Genomic DNA, 18,297 nt, shown 5'->3' with positions numbered 1-18,297 from the left:
TTGTTAGAATACAGGATATTGATACTATTTCAAACCACTTTCCAAATTAATTATAAACAAGGTGTCTTTACAAGGGACAGAGCTGCTTGTCCCCTCCTTTAGCAAGTGACCATCCTAGTATCACAACAATGGGGATGGACACACTGGGCCTTCTCTGCCTGCAGATGGACTGAGGTAGGAAGCTCACAGCATGGACTCTGCAGAGTTCCTGGCAAAATGTTTACGCTGAATTTAATCATGAGGACATTTTCAGATAACTTCAGAATGTAGACCATTGAGTCACACAGTTGACCTGTCCTCTACAAACATTACATGTGATCACCATTAATGACAACAACAAACAGATGAAGAGATGTTTTGGGTTCAAAATGACTAAAAAGGCATAAGCTACACAGTCTTTTTACTCTTTTTGAGCCCAAAATGTCTCTTCTCCTTTTTGTTGTGTTCTTGGTGGTGACATGGACTGTTTGAAGGAGACAGGTCAGTTGTCCTGTTCAATGTTCTACATTCTGCAGTTGTCTGAGGGTTATCTCCTATGAAACTCAGGCTAAGCGTTTCAGCAAGAACATGGCATTGTTCATACTCTGCCCTGGCAGAGTCCCGGCTGACATGCTGTCTCCTGCCAGCAGCTCCTGACTCCTGTTCTCTACACGATGGGAATTGAGAGGAGCAGGGCTAAGGCCTGTCAATGTTGTTTGTCCATCTGGGCATTGGTCTCCCTAGGCATTGATCACAATTGGAGGGGGATGAACTGTGACTTCTCAAATCAAAGGAGCGTAGTGGTTTGAAATCATCAAGAGTATTCTGTGTCTAAAATTCAATCCTCAGTGAAGGACCCCTGCAGTATTGTGTTTGGACTTGAAATTGCTTTGCTGTTTTAGTTGTTTTCATCAAGTGGAAAAGCTACTTTTTGTGACATCCTTTCATCCTTTGCATCCTTCTAGCAGTATTTGGTATCTGTAGGGGAGAGAGAGAAAAAATCAAATGAGCATTTTTGTCAGGTCCTCCTGGTGGCTGAGTCTGGAGAGACTTCTAAGTAGTGATATCTCAGGGGCAAACGGATCTCCTGCTGGGAGGATGAGCTGAAGGGTGAGCCCTGGGCTGGCTGAAGGGGGAATCGCCAACCACAAGTGAGAACAAAACATTCCTGAACTTCCCTGAGCTTCCAGTCAGCCTTGGGTGCAGGATATAAGGACCCCACCTATGCCCAACCAGCAGCAGGGAACATCAGCCCCTTTCCTCCTGATCCCCTCTGTCTGGAGTAGAGTGATGGCTTTTCCTCTGCGTGAGGATGTGCTCAGCATCAATGATGCCTGCCAAGAAACAGAGGGGAGCAGAAGGAGAGAACCTTCTGCAGAGAAACCCACCCCTTTACAACTCCCTCTCCTAGTCTTCTAGGGAGGAACGTGAAGGCCCTGGGAAGAACCCTGGGTGTGAGAAGCAGCAGAAACCTCAGACAATATCCACGTCCAGTTCCATCTTTTACAACAGAGGAGTGGTGATGCCACAGGGGTAAGATTGAGCTAAGGCCACATGACTTGCTATTGACAACCCAGGAATCAGAATCCGCCCACTAAGACCCTTTCAATAAAGATTGGAGAAAGCGAGAGGAAAGGCTCCAATCTGGACGTCTCAACAGTCATGAGAGGAGGTTGGGTCACCTTGGCAACTGCAGGAATAAGATTTTACAAATAAATATGATGTTGCTGCTGCTTCTTTGGTTAGTTAAAAAGAAAAAAAAAGATAATTATAAGTATTTGTCCAAAGGGGATCAGGAAAGAAAGGAAATTTTTAAAAAGAGACTAAAAATGGAGTTAGTAAAGAGAGAGCGGGGACTGTAACCACGGCCCAACTTATTTTCTCTAATGCCCTGAAGTTGATTCCACATCTGGTTCCACCTTAAGGCATCTCTGGAAATATTCTCAATATCTAGAACAAGAAAACTCTGAAGTGCCAAGTGAAATGGATTAGTTTGTGTTTTACTACATTCTCCTCTACCACTTACTGTTTTCCTCAAGTACATTTTGGGAAAGGTTTCTTTTTAATATTTTATGCCAGTGTGAAGAGAGGCATTAAGAAGTATTCATATAAAATCTCTTGCAGAATTTCAGTCTTGGTTTGTTACTGTATTCTCTTTAGGAAAGTGAGACCAATGAGTTCTCTTTAGGGATTTTGCAGAAGGACAATAACTGACCAAAAGTAAAATTTTCACATTGCAGTGGTGAGCCCATGAGTGGGCTATAAAATGGGTGTGGGGAAATGTAAACTGGAAGTTTTCTTTTAAAATGCAAAAGAAAATACTAAATTCCACTATATGTAATGTGGGAGGTATTATTTCTGTACATTAAGTATTAATATAATGACTATTTCTTATCTTTTATTCAAAACTGAGCAAGTGTGCTTCAAGCAGAGGCTAAAAGTCTAATCTATTAATTTTCTTGTTCGTCTTATTGATTTTTTCTATGCTATACAAACAGTACTATTGAGAGGGGAATACAGATCCCATCAAAGGCTGATGGATACTCAGCCTTTTCTGTGGAGTAGCCACACATATGTGACACTTCCATGTTGGTAACCTGAGGTCATAGTAGACCAGGGGTCCTTGTCACCTTTAGCCACATATTAGAATCACATGGGAGCATTTTAAAACTACAGATGCTCAAACCACACCCCAGGCCATGTAAGTGAGAATCCCGAGGTGTGAGTTGAAGGGGTTCATCTTAATTGAAATCTCACCAGGTGCTTATTACATGGCAGCAGGAATGTAGAGATACTAAATGGACCAGCCCAATTTCCCATCATTTTCTTCCCTTTCCCCATTTCTCTCATGATTGGCTTTGTTCCCAGTGGTTGCATGGATTGTAGCCTTCTCCCTGACAATTTCAGTTCAATCTCTCTCTTATCAACTGGGCTGGGCCAAAGCAAAGATTGTCCTGTAGACAGATTCTTGTCTGTCATCTTGCATATGCATAAAGCTGGTCCTGGAGTCACTTTTCTCAAAGTTAATTCATAAAATGCTCTCTCATATACACTGGCCTCAAGATGTATCTGACTTGCATTTTAGACCCTTAACTGGAGTTATAGAGGTGGAAATGAGAATAAAAAGGAGAGAGGTTGCAATGATGAACCTCATGATGTATGCAGTTTTGAAGTCCTGCCCTCTGCATGTACTTTTGGAGTGACGTCCCTTTAGAATGTCATAAATGTTCTCCAGTTAATGTCAGCTCAAGCGAGTCCATGAGGTGAGAACACTGAGACCCTGGCAACTCCTTCCACGTTGGCACTAGGCTGCACATCTGGGGCTAAAGACAAACCTGACTCCAGGCCAGTAGGGAACTCCCACCTGTGACCCCGGTTCTAATTTAGTTTCCTAAGTGGGGCTCTTTGTGCTTAGTTTTAACACTTCCCATTCAGAGGAACAAGTGATGATTAAGAGTTGACTCAGTTGGGTTGCTCAAAGAAGATTCAAGGGGGAAATCGATGTGTAAATGATGTATTAAAGCAATGATTTCTGCAGAAAGAGGCAATGGAGTTGGGGATGCAGGGAGGAAAGTTAAATTTCCCAAGAGAGTGTGTGATTCCAGGCAAACATCCTTGTGTTCAGCAGCTTAACCTATGCACTTGGATGAGGACAAGGAGGCCTGGCTCTCCTGTGTCCATGAGAGGGACTCTCAAGACATTAAAGAAGGAATAGAGCAGAGTTCAGAGAGCAAAGAGGACATGGGGGTAGAAAGGGCTTGTCAGGGTGGGAACCCAGGGGACACAGAGGTAACACCAGACAGAGGTTACAGCTGCTGTTGGAAAGAACAAATGGAAGAGAAAAAGCAGTGGGAGAATGAGGTGTCACCATAGACAGAGAAATAAGAAGTGAGTGCAGCTATCAGCCATAGATGTGATTACCTCTGCACCCTAAGCTTGCAGGCCAGGGAATCTGCATGCCAGTCTCCACTTGCTGAGCGGGAGTTTTCTTTTAATGATCTTTGGTTTCAGGACACTGGAGGCATGAATCTGGCCAATGACTTGACACCCTTGTGTGTTGTCTGCTGAGCCTTCAAGTGCATCATCTTCCAGCTCGGGAGGGTTCTTCATCCCCAGGGAGGGCTCCAAAATGAGCTCTGAAAATAAAACCACAGCCAATGGGATCCACTGGCACCCAACATCTTACGGTGACTTTCTCTTCCACCCAGAGGACATCAAATCAAGAAAGGGGCCATGGACAAGAAAGTCCAAAGAGTGAGGGGAAGCCAATAGAGTCACTTTAATGTTTTCTTTTTGTTTATCTTTCCTACATTGCTCAGTAATGACAAGATTGCCAGGAGCCACAGGCACTGCCAATTCACAGCAATATTCAAGAAACACAAGATTAAGAAACACAAATAGCTTCCAGGTAGATAAGGCAAAGGCAAGGATATAAAACTCTAGGTAGGCTATGCTTTGGGGAGAGCTGAGATTATAAAAATCAAAGTTAAATCAGAGCTGTGTTGAAACAGGAGATGGGAATGGAAGGGCCTGGCAGGGTGGCAGCCCATGTGGCACCAAGATGAGATCAGACAGAGGTGACAGCAGGTGATGAGAGAAAAGAACCAGGAAGACTAAACCTAGAGAATTTATAAAAGTTGCATCATTATATGATCTGCTACATATATATACACCCTATATAGCATACACACCAGATATACATAATCACACATAATAGGACAAATGATATAAATGCATATATCTGTACATGTTATTTTAAAGGAAAAATATTATATAGGGATTTGGGAGAGATTGAATGTAACAGTATCATCACTATTCTGGTCCAATGAAATAGGGAAAAAAAATTAGAGACATGAGAAGAATGAGAAAGAAAAGGTGTGGGAGAAACAAATGACCTGGTAGACAGCAGGGAGAAATCACCAGGTGAAGAAAAATATTAATGAAACAAAAGGCATTCACTCTGTCCTCTTACCTGGTGCCTGGTTCAGGCTCTGGACTCCAGGGAAGGTGAGCAAGAGGGAGTGTGTCTGAGCCAGTGTGGTGAGTCTTGGCTGGGGGTGTGAGAATCCATAGAGAAGCAAAGGAGAGTCCAGTGGGAAGAAATCAGTTTAAATAAGTTTTCACGGCATGTGTCAGGGACTGTGCATCCCCCGACACTCCCTGAGCGCCTTCCATGTGTCCTCTCCTCGGACCCAGATGGTGCTCGTTATCTCACCCAACCCTCCCTTCTCCTGAGGACGGGGTCCCCTCATTCCTCAGCCGAGGCCATCGCCTGACAGATGAGCACCAGGCAGCCCCAGGGGCTCCAGGAGGAGATACTGAGTGGGGCGGAGAGTGAGAATGAACACGACCCAGGGTTTTAAGGAAATCTGAGCACAAGTGGATCCCTGTGAGACAGAAACTGAGGACATGGCCGTGGACATGAGTGGAGAATTTGAACTAAATGGAATTTCATAAAACAGACTGATGTGAACACTTTCCATGTGAAAGTTGCCCTTTTATTTCCAAAAAAAAAAAGCAGAAGAAAAAGCAGAGGAAGCTGGACACGGCAGGAGAGTGACTGTGGGCCGAGGATTTACACTGTTACTCAATGTGCCTCATAGGTTGTTAGTGAAAGTGCCTGATAGGGGAAAATTGGCTTCATGAGGGATGGGGAAGGAGAGGAAGAAAACTGGCAGAGGAGTGTGTGTGAGAAAGGAAAGGAAGAGGGGCCCTAGAAAGCAGAGATCTTCATAACTGCTCTACCTCAGAGGAGACATCATCCGTGAAGTCACTTTCTAAGTGCAAATTGAGCAGAAAGATAAAAGGATTAGATAACACCTATTCATAGGTTTATAGAGCAATTCTTATGGAATCAGGCCCTTTGGAAATTATAACAATTTATATTCCCAACAAAGATTGCAGGTAGATATTATATTTCGGCTATCTCAGATGAGGGAACAGAGATGTAAATAGCAAAAACACAAAAACCTAGGCTAAAGTCAACAAGTAGAAAGTGGCAAACCCAGAACCTTTGCTCACCTCACTGGCTTGGAGCATCCTGAATTTCATCTTGACCCTGAGGTAGCACAGAGTGGTCCCATTCTCTCCTCCACCCACAGCATCGTGACCACCAACACCTGGATTAGATCTTCATGACGCCGTTTCCTTCCCTACCTTGGAAGGGCCGGTGGTTCCCAGAATCAGCATTGGCTGCGAAGCTGCAGGTGGTGGAGGAGGGGCCCCGCCTGGCCAAGTCATTTCCATAGTAGAACCCTTGATCCAGCTGTAGTCGCAGACAATTGGGCGCCAGGGTGCTTGGCTCCAGCTGTGCCTGTGAAGCCTGCACCTCTGACAGGTGGTGGCTCAAGTCTCCACTCCAAGTCCCTTGGGGACAGTCTGCCTGGGTGGGAGCTAAAGGAGAAGGGGTTTCAGTAGGAACAATCTGAGTTTTCCCTTTGTTACGCATGCCCAGAACACGCATCCCTGATGTCCCTCCTCTCAATAAAGCCACACAGTGACCCACGCCACACAGACAGACATCATGTAAATGCAGGCGATGTCACCTTTCCTGTCTGTGCCTCGGACGCTGACACAGCAGGTGCCCAGGCTGGGGTGTCCCTGACATGAAAAACCTCTGCTTTAGCCCAGAGGGCTTTGGATCGTCTAACAAGACCATCCAGATTATTCTTTTATTATTCATCTCCTTCCTGTGCCTGGAGGGAAAGTTCTAGAGAGCCCTCAGAGTGCAGGAGAGGAGGAGCTGTTTTTCTCCCCACACAGGGTTGTAAGAACAGGCCAAGAGTTAGAGCTGCGAGGGTTTGAGAAAGAACCACGAGAAAGGGGGCTGGGAGGCTACAGACCAAACACTAAGTGAGGCAAAATTTCTGGGTTCTGGGACATTTTGAATTTCCCATTGCCTATAATGGTTTGACACTCTACTCACACATATCCATCCTATTGCCATATAGTGGGTGTCAGCAGACAGAGGCAATGTAGGAGAGGGACCAGTCCCTTCCCAGAAATTCAGGGGCCACAAGAGCCACAGATCAGCATGTGCGGTTCCTTAGAAAGGTCACAGAGGACACGGTCCTCACATTACCCACTGCTCCAGTGGCGTTCGGGTGGCACCCCTTAAACAAATTCTTTCCATTTCCCCAGGGAGAGGAGCACACATTCTGAGTGGACTAAGAAAAGACTTCCAATGACCTCACGCCAGTCCAGGTCGGGTTCAGGATGGGGACTGGGTCTGCGGGGACAGGGTCTGCAGGGATGGGACCTGCAGGGCCGGATCCATGTGGCTGTGGGGCTCCTCTCTCTCCTCCCCTCTCCACATCCTCATTCTCTGCAAGGTTTTCTAAGTTTTCTTAAAAATGCCTCAGTGTCCTCAGCTCTAACATGGAGATGACACTGCCCACTTGGAAGTGTCCCTTGGGCCCTGAATGGGTTATAGCAGGACAGAGCTTGCTGGCAAAGTATACACCTTACTTGCAAAGGTGCAAGGTGCAAAAAACAAATTTTAATTGTTTTATGAATCACTGTGATCCTAGAAAAGCATTTGCTTTTTTTGAAACTCAGGAAGAAATGCAAAATGGGAAACGGGATGGTCCCAGTAAGAAAGGCACTTACTGACCAAAATAGAATAGAGGCCAAAATCTTTGTTGCTAGTTTCTTTCTCTCTGTGTGTGTGTGTGTGTGTTTGTCAGTGTGTGTGAGACACAGGGTCTCAGTTCGTTGCTCAGGCTGGAGTGCAGTGGTGCAATCGTGGCTCACTGCAGCCTCAACTAACCAGGTTCAGGGGATCCTTCAACCTCAACCTCCTGAGAAGCTGGGAGTACGGGTGTTTACCACCATGCCCTGCTAATTCTTTTTTTGTGGAGACAGGATTTTACCATGTTACCCACACTGTTCTCAAACTCCTGAGCTCAGGTGATCCACCTCCTTGGCCTCCCAAAGTGCTGGAATTACAGGCGTGAATCACCACTCTGGCATTTTTGCTAATTTCATTACAACATAATCCAATGTACTGGGGGACATCACAGAGTTACTTGCTCTTACAAGAAGATAAAGTAATGGGTAAAAGCCCCAACAATGCACATCAAATTCCCAGAATAGAGGTTAAAAAAAAAGAGAGAGAGAATGAGCAAGAAGAAATGAAAACTGGATTTTGTTTTTACACGTCCTGTGAAGCTGCTATCTCAAAGGGCACTTGTTCAGAGGAAGGGTTTTCTGGACGTCATGGGGACAGGAACCACTCTGCTTTGCTCATCGGTTACGCCAGAACCTCATGAGGGACACTAGTTGTCGATGGTTTTCATGAGAATATAGCACTGAGCCCAAAACTTGATTGAAACTAGAAACCCACACGTGGAGAAAACCACTGGAGCTCTGCAGAGGATGCAAGCCTGGCCACGCATAGAGGAAGGGACGCTGGACTCGTCAGTGGAGGGAAGACCCCTCAGAGGAAGTAGAGCCACAGTCCCCAACCTTTTTGGCACCAGGGTCTGGTTTCATGGAAGACAGTTTTTCAGGGACTAGGTTAGGGGGAATGGTTTTGGGATGATTCAGGTACATTACATTTACTGTGCACTTTATTTCTATAAATATTACATTGTAATATATAATGAAACAATTATAGAACTCACCATAATGTAGAATCAGTGGGAGCCCTAAATTCATTTTCCTGCAACTAGATGGTCTCATCTGGGGGTGACAGTCACTGGGAGCCAGTGACAGATCACCAGGCATTAGATTCTCATAAGGAAAGCACCATCTAGATTCCTGGCATGTGCACTTCACAATAGGATTCGAGCTCCTGTGGGAATCTAATGCCTCTGCTGATCTGATAGGAGGTGGAATCCAGGCTGAAAAGCTCTCCCTCCGCTCATCTCCTGCTTGTGGCCCAGTTCCTAACAGGTCATGGACCCATAACGGCCCATAACCCCATGGCTGGGGATCCCTGAAGAAGAGAAACTAGCTTGGGACATAGGAATCATGAAACAGGCCTCCAAATAATTGGGCAAAACTCCCAGAATACCTGGATGGCCGGAGAAGAGATAAGGACATGTAATTAGCAACATAATTTCAGAAAAGACAGATGCCCTATCTTAAAGAAGGAGGTCTGTTATATAAATTTCTCCAGCTGAGCTACTGTGGCCAAGAATTTGCAGTAAGCCCTCACCACTCCCCTCCCTGGCCTGTTTTGATAGCCACAGCCTGCTCTTGTCAGAAGGAGCCAGATGACAGAGGAGTCACTTGGGACAGGAGAAGAGGACGTTCTACCAAGTGGATGTCTGTGCTTAAAACTGCATCCAAGAGACAGATTCAGAACAAGCTCAGTGTCTAGGGCCTGCTACAGAGATGGTCTGTCTCAGCTGCACAAGTTGCAGGAAACAAAACATATAGAGGCTGCCTGGGATGACAGTGGATCTTTGTGACCTCCAGGCTGGAGTACTCACAGGCTATATCCAGAGCAGAGTAGGCAAACTGATCCTCCAATGAGTACAATGTGCTGCTATAAGGCTGGTGGCAGTCAGACAGGTCATGGTGAACTGAGGGAGTCAAGTAAACTTCATCCACAGAGTCCTCTGGCATTTCCTGCTCCTTCACCTCTGGCAGCTCCTGGCTGAGCCTGGGGTAAAGAAGACAGAAGATAAACATCAGAGAGAACCAACACCAATGCGCCCAGCTGGTTCTCTAGGGAGGGCCTCAGGGAGGCCCAGATGAAGCAAAGTACAGTCCCCTCAAAGAGATGCAACCATCCTTCCCTGTCTCAAGGAGGAGACACATCGTGACAGGCTCTCAGTGCACTGGGCAGGCAATGATTTGGGGAGGAAGGTAATGGAGTGATCCCTGTGGGAAACTGCCAGGACACAGTGCTTTCGGCACTTTTGCATACATTTTGTTAAAATTAGCATCAGTGGCCAAATGAATGCAGGCTCTTCAGTCTTCACAGACAGAGTTCCTGTATCCTCAACATCTCTTGTTCTCAACATTGTGAGCATGACATGAGTTATTTTAAATCACTTCCCTGGTATGGAATACTTGTAAACATGGTAATGCCAAAGAGGCAGACATCAGATGTGCAACTCAACTTCACTTTAAGCAAAAAGGACAGAAAAGGGAACTGCAGAAAATGTCTGTGACTGATCAGTTCAACAGAGTCAACTGAATGCAGATTAGTAGAATTGAAAGGAATTAATAAGGAAGAAATATAAATACAGGTGTACAATGAAAAGAGTCAACATAATGAATATGGCTATTTCATGGTTGGCTGAACAGATGGAACAGGTATATTCTGCACACTCTGATTTTCCCTGCATCCGAGACTCCGGATATCAACACTGAATTAACTGTCCCTGATTCCTCAGAGTTACCTGGGGCACGGCGGGTCTTGATCTTCTACCTCCTCTTGATCCTTTTGAATTTCTGTAAATACATTGACAAAGGGACAGACACATGAAGCAGGTTCCCCCACACACAAACAATCCACTGTGCAATCCTAACATAGGAACATCAGTTTCCTCAGTGAAAGAAAAGGACACTGTGAGAGAAACATTCCAGGAGGCCTGAGGTCCTGTCATGAAATCTCCCTGTTCTAGAAGATCATTATCCCAACATCATCTGTTCTGATTTTGTGCCAACAGTTATGCAAATTTTTCACACCAATTGAAGGCAAATACTCCAGCTGCTTTCTAGAAGGAAAACTGTAATATTCAGCCTTCTATCATCAAATACTCACGTTGTTCATGGTTGCAAGGAGTTTAGACACTGAAATTAGAATGCAGGAGGGAATCTACACACCCTCCAATCAAAATGAATCTTTGGTACTACACAGAGACATTGGGTATTCGTGACATCTAGGAGTGACAAGGCCCAATCTTGTTTCTAGAAACATAACAAAAGTAATGGACAGCTCAGCTAAAACAGGGTAACATTAAAGACATAGAGAATGAGGCTAGGTTCTTTGAAACCTGGTTAATATCTTTAACAAAAAGTAGACAAAGATGCCACTGGCCTTGGGCAGGCATAGAATCTCATAGCACATGGTTGGGAAAAGAAACCTGTAAGGAACACAATAGCTGGCAAGACAAATCTTATTCACATTAAGAGACCTCACTGATACCTGTTGGGCACGTGCTGCGTAGGTTGGTGTGATTTTCTCAATGTCGTGACAGTGGGCCAGGGTGACACAGGCATGGTCTGAGATGAGGAAGAGAGCAAAGCTCACTGACCCACCCCATGTATGTGCTTCCAACTTGATTTTTGATGCTGATGCAAACTATCCTGTGTCTGTGAGTCATGCCCACAGTAATGCCACGTCTCAGTCCAGACAGGGATGTGAGGTGCAAGGATTATGGAGTCTACCTGGGATACCAACTGGAGATTTATCGTGTTCACAATGGAGTACTCACTGTCTACAAGAGCCAAGCTGACTTGCTCTTCTTCAAAACAGTACAAAGTGCTCCCATAAGGGTGGTAGGAGTGAGGTAGTTCAGGAAGGATGGAAGGAGTCAAGCAACATCCATCCAGTGACTCCTGGGGGACTTCATGCTTGTCCACCCTCAGCAGTCCCCTGCTGAGCCTGTAAGGTAGGAAGGAGTAAGGATTAATCCAAGGAGTTTCAGAGCCCTGCTGGCTTCACGTGAGGCAGGAGGGAGTGATGGTAGAAAGAAATGGGGCAGCCCATTAAAGAGTTCAATATTCTTCTCTTTGTGGTGGGTCACAGTGTGGTTGCCATGGGGTAGGTTGCAATACAGAGAGAGGGAAAGGGAGATGAGAGAGAGAGAAGCATCAGGAGTTCAGCGAACTGCCCAGATCACGATTTTCTGAGGAAGGAGACTGAGTCTCTCTGTATGGTACAATCGTGACTTACTGAATATCCCGTTCCATAACGGTGGCTTCATTCCTTTCTTTTAAATGGTATTAAATTTTATGTGCAGTGGCCAAGTAAACGTAGGTTTTGTGGCATTATAATATCCCCCAAATCGCAAGACATCAAGTCCTCTTTCTCTCAATATTATGTATGGTATAACAATAATTTTTTCTACCTAATTTCCTTGCCTTGAAATACTCACCACTGTGCTAATGAAAAATCAGCAGAAAACAAATATGCATCTCAGGCTGATGGACACCATAAGAAGAAGATACTTACTTTAAGGAAATCTGTGTGACTGATTAGTTGTTCACAAGGTCAATTGGTTTTATGTACTGAACTTGAGAAGTTAATAAGAAATGGCAAACATTACAAAAGTATCACAATGAAAAATGTAAAACATGGTTAGAAAGGATCATTTCTGGTTGGCTGAAGGGATGAATTAGGTATATTCAGGACTTTCTTGTTTTCTGTGGATATGAGTTCCACAGATATCACCCCTGAATAGACAGCCCCTGATTTTTCTCAATTACCTGGGATCAATTGTTTCTTGTCCTTTCACCTCTTCAAGATCATTTCGCTGTTCTGTAAATAAATTAAGAGAAGACCAGCTAGATGAACTTGATCACATTTATACATTCACAACCTTGTGTCCAAACCTACCTAGGGGCATAAATATACTCGGTGTGATAACAGGCTACTGTAAGAGAAACTTTCCAGGAGGCCTCAGGGTGAGCCTTGTGAGAAGTCACTAGGTTTGCTTTCCTGAGCCATGGAGCAAATCTCCCTGATATGACAGGTCATCATCACAGTCCCTTCTGTCCTGAGTCACAGCAAAATGTTAACCATATCCTATTTACTAACAGATCCTGGAGATCTACTTAAATGTTTCCTAGCAGGTTACTGCAGTATTCAGTATGTTTCCTTCAGATAAGCTGTTGTTGGTGTTTTTGTAGAATGTACATTTAGAGGGACAGATTAAATCAAACGCATCTCTAATGCTACATGGAAACTTAGGCCTTTCATGTGGCAGGGAGTTCCAGGGCCCAACCTCCTTTCAGAAACATACAAAATCTAATAGTGGTGTTATGTTCTGGTACTCAGAGACTTCTTAGCTAAGACAAGCCTGCTAAAAGGGGAGGGAGTCTAGCCTGAGAGAAGTGAACGAGGGTAATGACAGCTCCAAGGATATAGATAAGGCTGCCAGCGGCCTTGGACAGGCAGAGAAACTCAGGTTGTTTGGGAGGGAAAATTAGAAGATTTCATGTGAGGTGACAGATGAAATCTAAATCAGGAGGACTGGTGGATACATCCTGCACCCAGGCTGCAGAGGTGGGTATGAATTTGTCAGGTCAACCTTGGGTACAGTGATTTGACAATGGGGCAAAGATGAAGGACAATGTGTGGTTTTGGAGGAGGATGGAGCACAACTCTGACTCCTAGGATGCCTTCCTTCAAAATCCTAAAGCCTGGTTCTAACCAGTGTATAAGCATCGTGTCTTCCTGAAGGTATGAAATCTGTCATTATGGACAGATTGTGTGGTGGAAAGAATAGGGAGCCTACCTAGGAAGCCAAGTGAGGTCTCATCCCATTTGAAACTGGAGTCATCCCTGGCAACATCCTGAGTGGAGCAAACTTTCTCTTCATCCAGTGCCAGGAAAGAGACTTCACTATGCAGGTAATAGTTGGACATGTCAGGCTGTCTAGAATGAGACAAAACACATTCCCCTGTTAAGTCCTGCAGGACTCCCTTCTCTTCAACATCCTGCAGCTTCCTGACGAGCCGGGTAGGATAGGATTGACAGAAGATTAGACCAAGAGTGATTCAACACCACAGCATGTCATGTGATTTGATGGGACACAAAGGGAGGGGTCACAGAAAGCGAAGGGGGAGTCTCCTCCAAGAGAGAAAACCCATCCTTCTAAATGTGGGGTGGATATGACTGCCCTGGGGACAGAGCAAACTCCAGCAGCAGGTGCTCAGTGCACTTGCCACAAACGAGCTGCTGCAGGAGACCCAGACTCTCCCCGTAAACTAGCCGCATGACCTGCAGCAGAGAGAACTAACACAGGCCTTCACTTCCTTCACACAAATGGCGTTGACATTTACACACAGCATCCAAGTGAACAGATATGTTTAGGCATTCCAGACTCACAGATCCTGCATTTTGAAAGTCCTGTTTTTTTCAATATTTTGACATATGAAATTTTTATTTTTAATTTTCTCAATTGCATTCAAGTACTTTCCAACATGCTGACACAAAACATACAGAAAACATATATGTATCTCACTCTGGATTAATCACATGGGAAACCACAGGTCAGATCAGGAAATCCCTGAGTTTGGTCTGTTCACCTGGCTTAACTGATTGTCTGTTCCTATGCTTGAGAGGGATTAAGAAATTGAAACCTATTCAAGTACCACAATAAAGAAGACAAGATCGTGAAAGGGGTAATTTGCAGTTGGATGAATGGATGAGACAATTTGATTCATCACTTCGTATTTTCCCTGGATCCGTGGTGTCCAGGTGTCACTACTGAACTAACAGCCCACAAATCCACAGTTACCTGGGGGGCACTGGTGCTTTCCCCTCCTCTTCCTCACGATCATTTTGATTTTCTGTAAACAAATTCAGAACAGCAGGTCACAGTAAGGAAATCACACTTCACACAAGACCAAATCAATGTCCAGTCGTGGCGCAAGACATAAATATCCTCAGTGTAAGAATGTGACATTTTGACAGGACCATTCTGACTTATTTTCAGAAGTAGATGAGCCTTCTTTCCAGATCCATGGGATAAAATCTCCCCCATCTGGTGGATCGTAATCACCTCTCCTCTGACCTACGTCTGTGTCAACAGTTAAACAAAACTTTTTCCACAAGATCTTCAAAAATCGCCCTAACTACTCTCCAGATGTGTTGTTGCAATACTGATTTATCTCATCATATATCATGGTCAATGAATCGTTAGAGAAATTTATATAGGAGACTGAACTGATGGATAAATTCTAACAACCCTTGCATAGAAAAGGATCTGCGGTGCTACACAGAAACATTGGCCACTCACAGGGTGAGGAACTCAGGGCCCAGCCTTGTTTAGGAAAACTTATAAGCAAGATAAAGGTAGAGGTGTTTATGTCCTGCTTTCAAGGTGACTGCTTAGCCGGGACAAGCTGACCTAAATGAGACCAAGGCTGGGGCTGAGAACAGTGAATCCAGAGAAACATGTCCAAATACATAGGCAAGACTGTCAGCCGCTTGTGACAGGCATAGACACTCCATGGACATTATTATTGCAAGTGACAAGAGACACACGAACCGAGCCAGGAGGCCTGACAGCTACCTCCTGTATACAGGTGGCTATGACTTTGTCACACCTGCCTGTGGTCCAAAATGCTAATATTGGGGCCAGGAAGACAAAGTCCATGCCATGGGCCAAGGAGGCGAGGAAAGTTCTCTGACCCTCAAGTAACTGTGTTTATTATTCCATCATAGTGTCTTTCTTTCTTTTTCTTCTTTCTTCTTTTCTTTTCTTTTCCCTTCCCTTCCCTTTCTTTCTCTCTCTCTGTCTCTGTCTCTTCTCTCTTCTCTCTCTCTCTCTCTCTTTCTTTTTCTTTTTTTGAGACAGAGCCTCACTCTGTCACTCAGGTTGGAGTGCAGTGATATAATTATGGCTTACTGCAGCCTCTACTTCTGGGGCTCAGGTGATTCTCCCCCCCTCAGTTGCCTGGGTAATTGGGATGACAGGCATGCACCACCATGTCTGTCTAGTTTTTCATATTCTTTGTAAAGATGGGTTTAACCATGTTTCCCAAGCTGGTCTTGAACTCAAGTGATCCACCCACCTGGGCCTCCCAAAGTGCTGGGATTATAGGTGTGAGCCACTGCACCCGGCTCCATTATAGTTTGTGATTCAAACCAATACATATGTATACAGCCTGTCCTCAGAATAGATCTTCCTCAACCTAGACAGAGGTGGGAGGGACAAAGAATAGAGAGGCTACCTGGGAGAATGGTTAGAGCTTCCTCCTCTTCATCATGAAAGCGTTCACTCTCTACAACCAGAGCAGAGTCAACTTTGTTTTCCTCAAATGTGATTTTGGTGCTCCTGTGAGGCTGGTTGGAGTTAGAAGGGTTGTGACTATTTGAACAAGTGACAGCACATTCCTCCAGTGAATTCTGAGGGACTTCCTTTTCTTCAGCCTTCTGCACCTCCCTGATGAGCCCAGTAGGATAGAGATGACAAAAGATTAATCCAAAAGTGATTGGAGCCCAAGAAGTCCTAGCTGGTTTTGAAAGGAGGCTTAAGGGAGTGGTCCCAGAATGGAAAGGAGAGGTTCCTTTTAAGAGGGAACAGGCAATCCTTTTCTGTCTGCAACAGAGCATGGCTGCCATGGGAACCAGAGAGGAAGTGAGCAGGTAGTGATCATTGCATTGGGTAGATAGGAGCTGAGCAGGATGGAGACTCAGTTGTCTCTGTATGGTACAGTCTTGACAGCACACACAGAGATCCAAAAACAGCTGCCACACTGTGTGTCTAAGCTGGGTTGTAGTTCACTGTGGCCACGGGAATACAGGTGTTGAAGTCATTGTGGACTCTAGAGATGGTGTGCCTTCTAGATTTTTTTTTTTAATTTTAATATTGTGACATGAAATGTAAATTTTTTTGTCTAAATACGTTTCTTCGTGTTCAACTTGGCTAGGTGCTTCCTATTTCCTCTGCTTGTTGCCTCTCTGTTATTTATCTTTACTAAAAGGAACCTAAAGACAACCGTGTATAAAGCAGCTTTGCATGTCCTCCTGACTTTCACTACAGAGAAGAAAAGTTCTCCTCTGTGTGTGCAGGAAGTCCCTAGGGCTGTGAGTTCATCTAGGGTCATGCTTACGTGTACCATGAAGACAATGGACAAGCATGTTAACAGGGCTATTTCCTTGCTGGGTGAGTGCATGAAATCAGTGGACTCTGCAGGTTTCTTATCCTGCATCTGGAATCTGTGACTACCTTCACCCGCCTTGTGTTCTTTCTGAGACCCTTTTCATATTTTACCACCCATTACCCGTTCCTCATTATTCAGTGTTACCTGGGGGCAGGTGATTCCTGTACTTTCTCAACCTCCTCATCCATCTCATCTTCATCCTCATCTTCATCATTTTCTGCAAATACAGAAGTATCCATTCAGATGTGTCCCACTTCATCTACGTAAGTACAGTGAGCCATATGTGTACAGAGACATGAAGATCTATGTGTTTGAGTCCACACCGTACTGAAAGCTCTCATGTTTTCTCTCTAAAAAAATGCCCTGGCGTGTTTTCCTGATCCATGAGGCAATGCGTTTCTGATCTTGGGAGTCACCATCAAGATGTGGCCAAATATTGAAAAGACCTTTTGCTCTTCATATCACTGGAGGCTCGTCCAGGTTCTCTGAACTTCAGCAGCTGTCTCCCCAATTCTGCCACAGATCAGGTTCCTAGGCACAGACTCTGGGTCCTGTCACAACTCGCATTTAGAACCTATATCTTTCTTTTAGAACAGGACAAACAACCTTGTCCCACAATATTCCATACATTACGGACTTCATGGGCCCTCCAAGTGGCTTCCATTGTGTTATCCAGGGACAACCTGTCCATGGGGAGTGCTCCAGTCTAAACCAGTTCCTACCACCAAATGCCAGCACATCAAGTGACTTCTCCAACACGACACAGTGAGGGGCTTTATCTCATTGAGAAATATAGTCATAAGTGTTCCTACATTTGAATGCCAGAGACAATTTGTTTGCCTTCACAGAATCAGACATAGAAACCCAGGAAGGATAAATTAATCAGTTGGGCACAGTTGCTAAAGACATTGCTGAAGATAGAGCCTGGGAACCTTTACTCTTAGTCTGGGTCTCTTTTCACTCTAACAAGCTGCCTCCTGTCACAGCCTCCTTCCTGTCCTTTAAAACTGGACAAATGCTGCCTCTTGCTCCAAAGACCATGTTCCATCAAGAAAGGAGAAGACCTTTGCAATACTGTGACCTCCAACCCCATGGGTTTCCCATCTCTATTCCTACTCAGGAAGTCCTGGTCATGTCATGGCCACAAATGTTTACTGGAAAGATACACTACCCATAAAGTTGTCATTGTGGAGGTGTGGAGGTCTGAGGACTTTCATAAGCCTGGAGCTGTGTGTCATCAGGGCCCATGGCCACCTCACCTGGGCTCAGCTTCTGGAGAAGGCGCTCTGCCAGCCTGTGCCCCTCAGCCAACTGCACTCGGAAATCCTGACCCTGGGACTTTTCAAGGTCATCAGGAGTGAGGAGGGCCTTGAAATGCTGATTCAGTGAGCGGGAGGCATCTCTCCCTTCCTGTAACTTCTCCCGTAACTGGGTCAGCTCTCGTGCCTGAGAGTGAACCAGGGCTTTATATTGCCTAAGGTGAGATAGTAGAGAACATTTAATAATGGAAAGGGATGAGTGATC

At 45.0% G+C, this 18,297-nt stretch overlaps 1 protein-coding gene across 1 annotated transcript in view; it reads right to left on the bottom strand.

Moving 5' to 3' along the window:
• Nucleotides 1-903: 903 nt before the first annotated feature.
• Nucleotides 904-18,297, bottom strand: part of LOC112635616 (neuroblastoma breakpoint family member 6-like) — a 21,567-nt gene continuing 4,173 nt past the window's right edge. The window contains 12 exon segments of the mRNA XM_025403850.1: nt 904-957; nt 3,901-4,115; nt 6,136-6,372; nt 9,417-9,589; nt 10,335-10,386; nt 11,373-11,542; nt 12,367-12,418; nt 13,398-13,537; nt 14,403-14,454; nt 15,841-16,052; nt 16,918-16,990; nt 18,033-18,247. Coding sequence (XP_025259635.1) covers nt 904-957; nt 3,901-4,115; nt 6,136-6,372; nt 9,417-9,589; nt 10,335-10,386; nt 11,373-11,542; nt 12,367-12,418; nt 13,398-13,537; nt 14,403-14,454; nt 15,841-16,052; nt 16,918-16,990; nt 18,033-18,247 — 1,645 coding nt within the window.

The sequence above is a fragment of the Theropithecus gelada genome, chromosome 1, assembly GCF_003255815.1.
Source record: "Theropithecus gelada isolate Dixy chromosome 1, Tgel_1.0, whole genome shotgun sequence".
Taxonomy (NCBI): Eukaryota; Metazoa; Chordata; class Mammalia; order Primates; family Cercopithecidae; genus Theropithecus; species Theropithecus gelada.
This window is presented reverse-complemented; position numbering and strand designations above follow the sequence as displayed.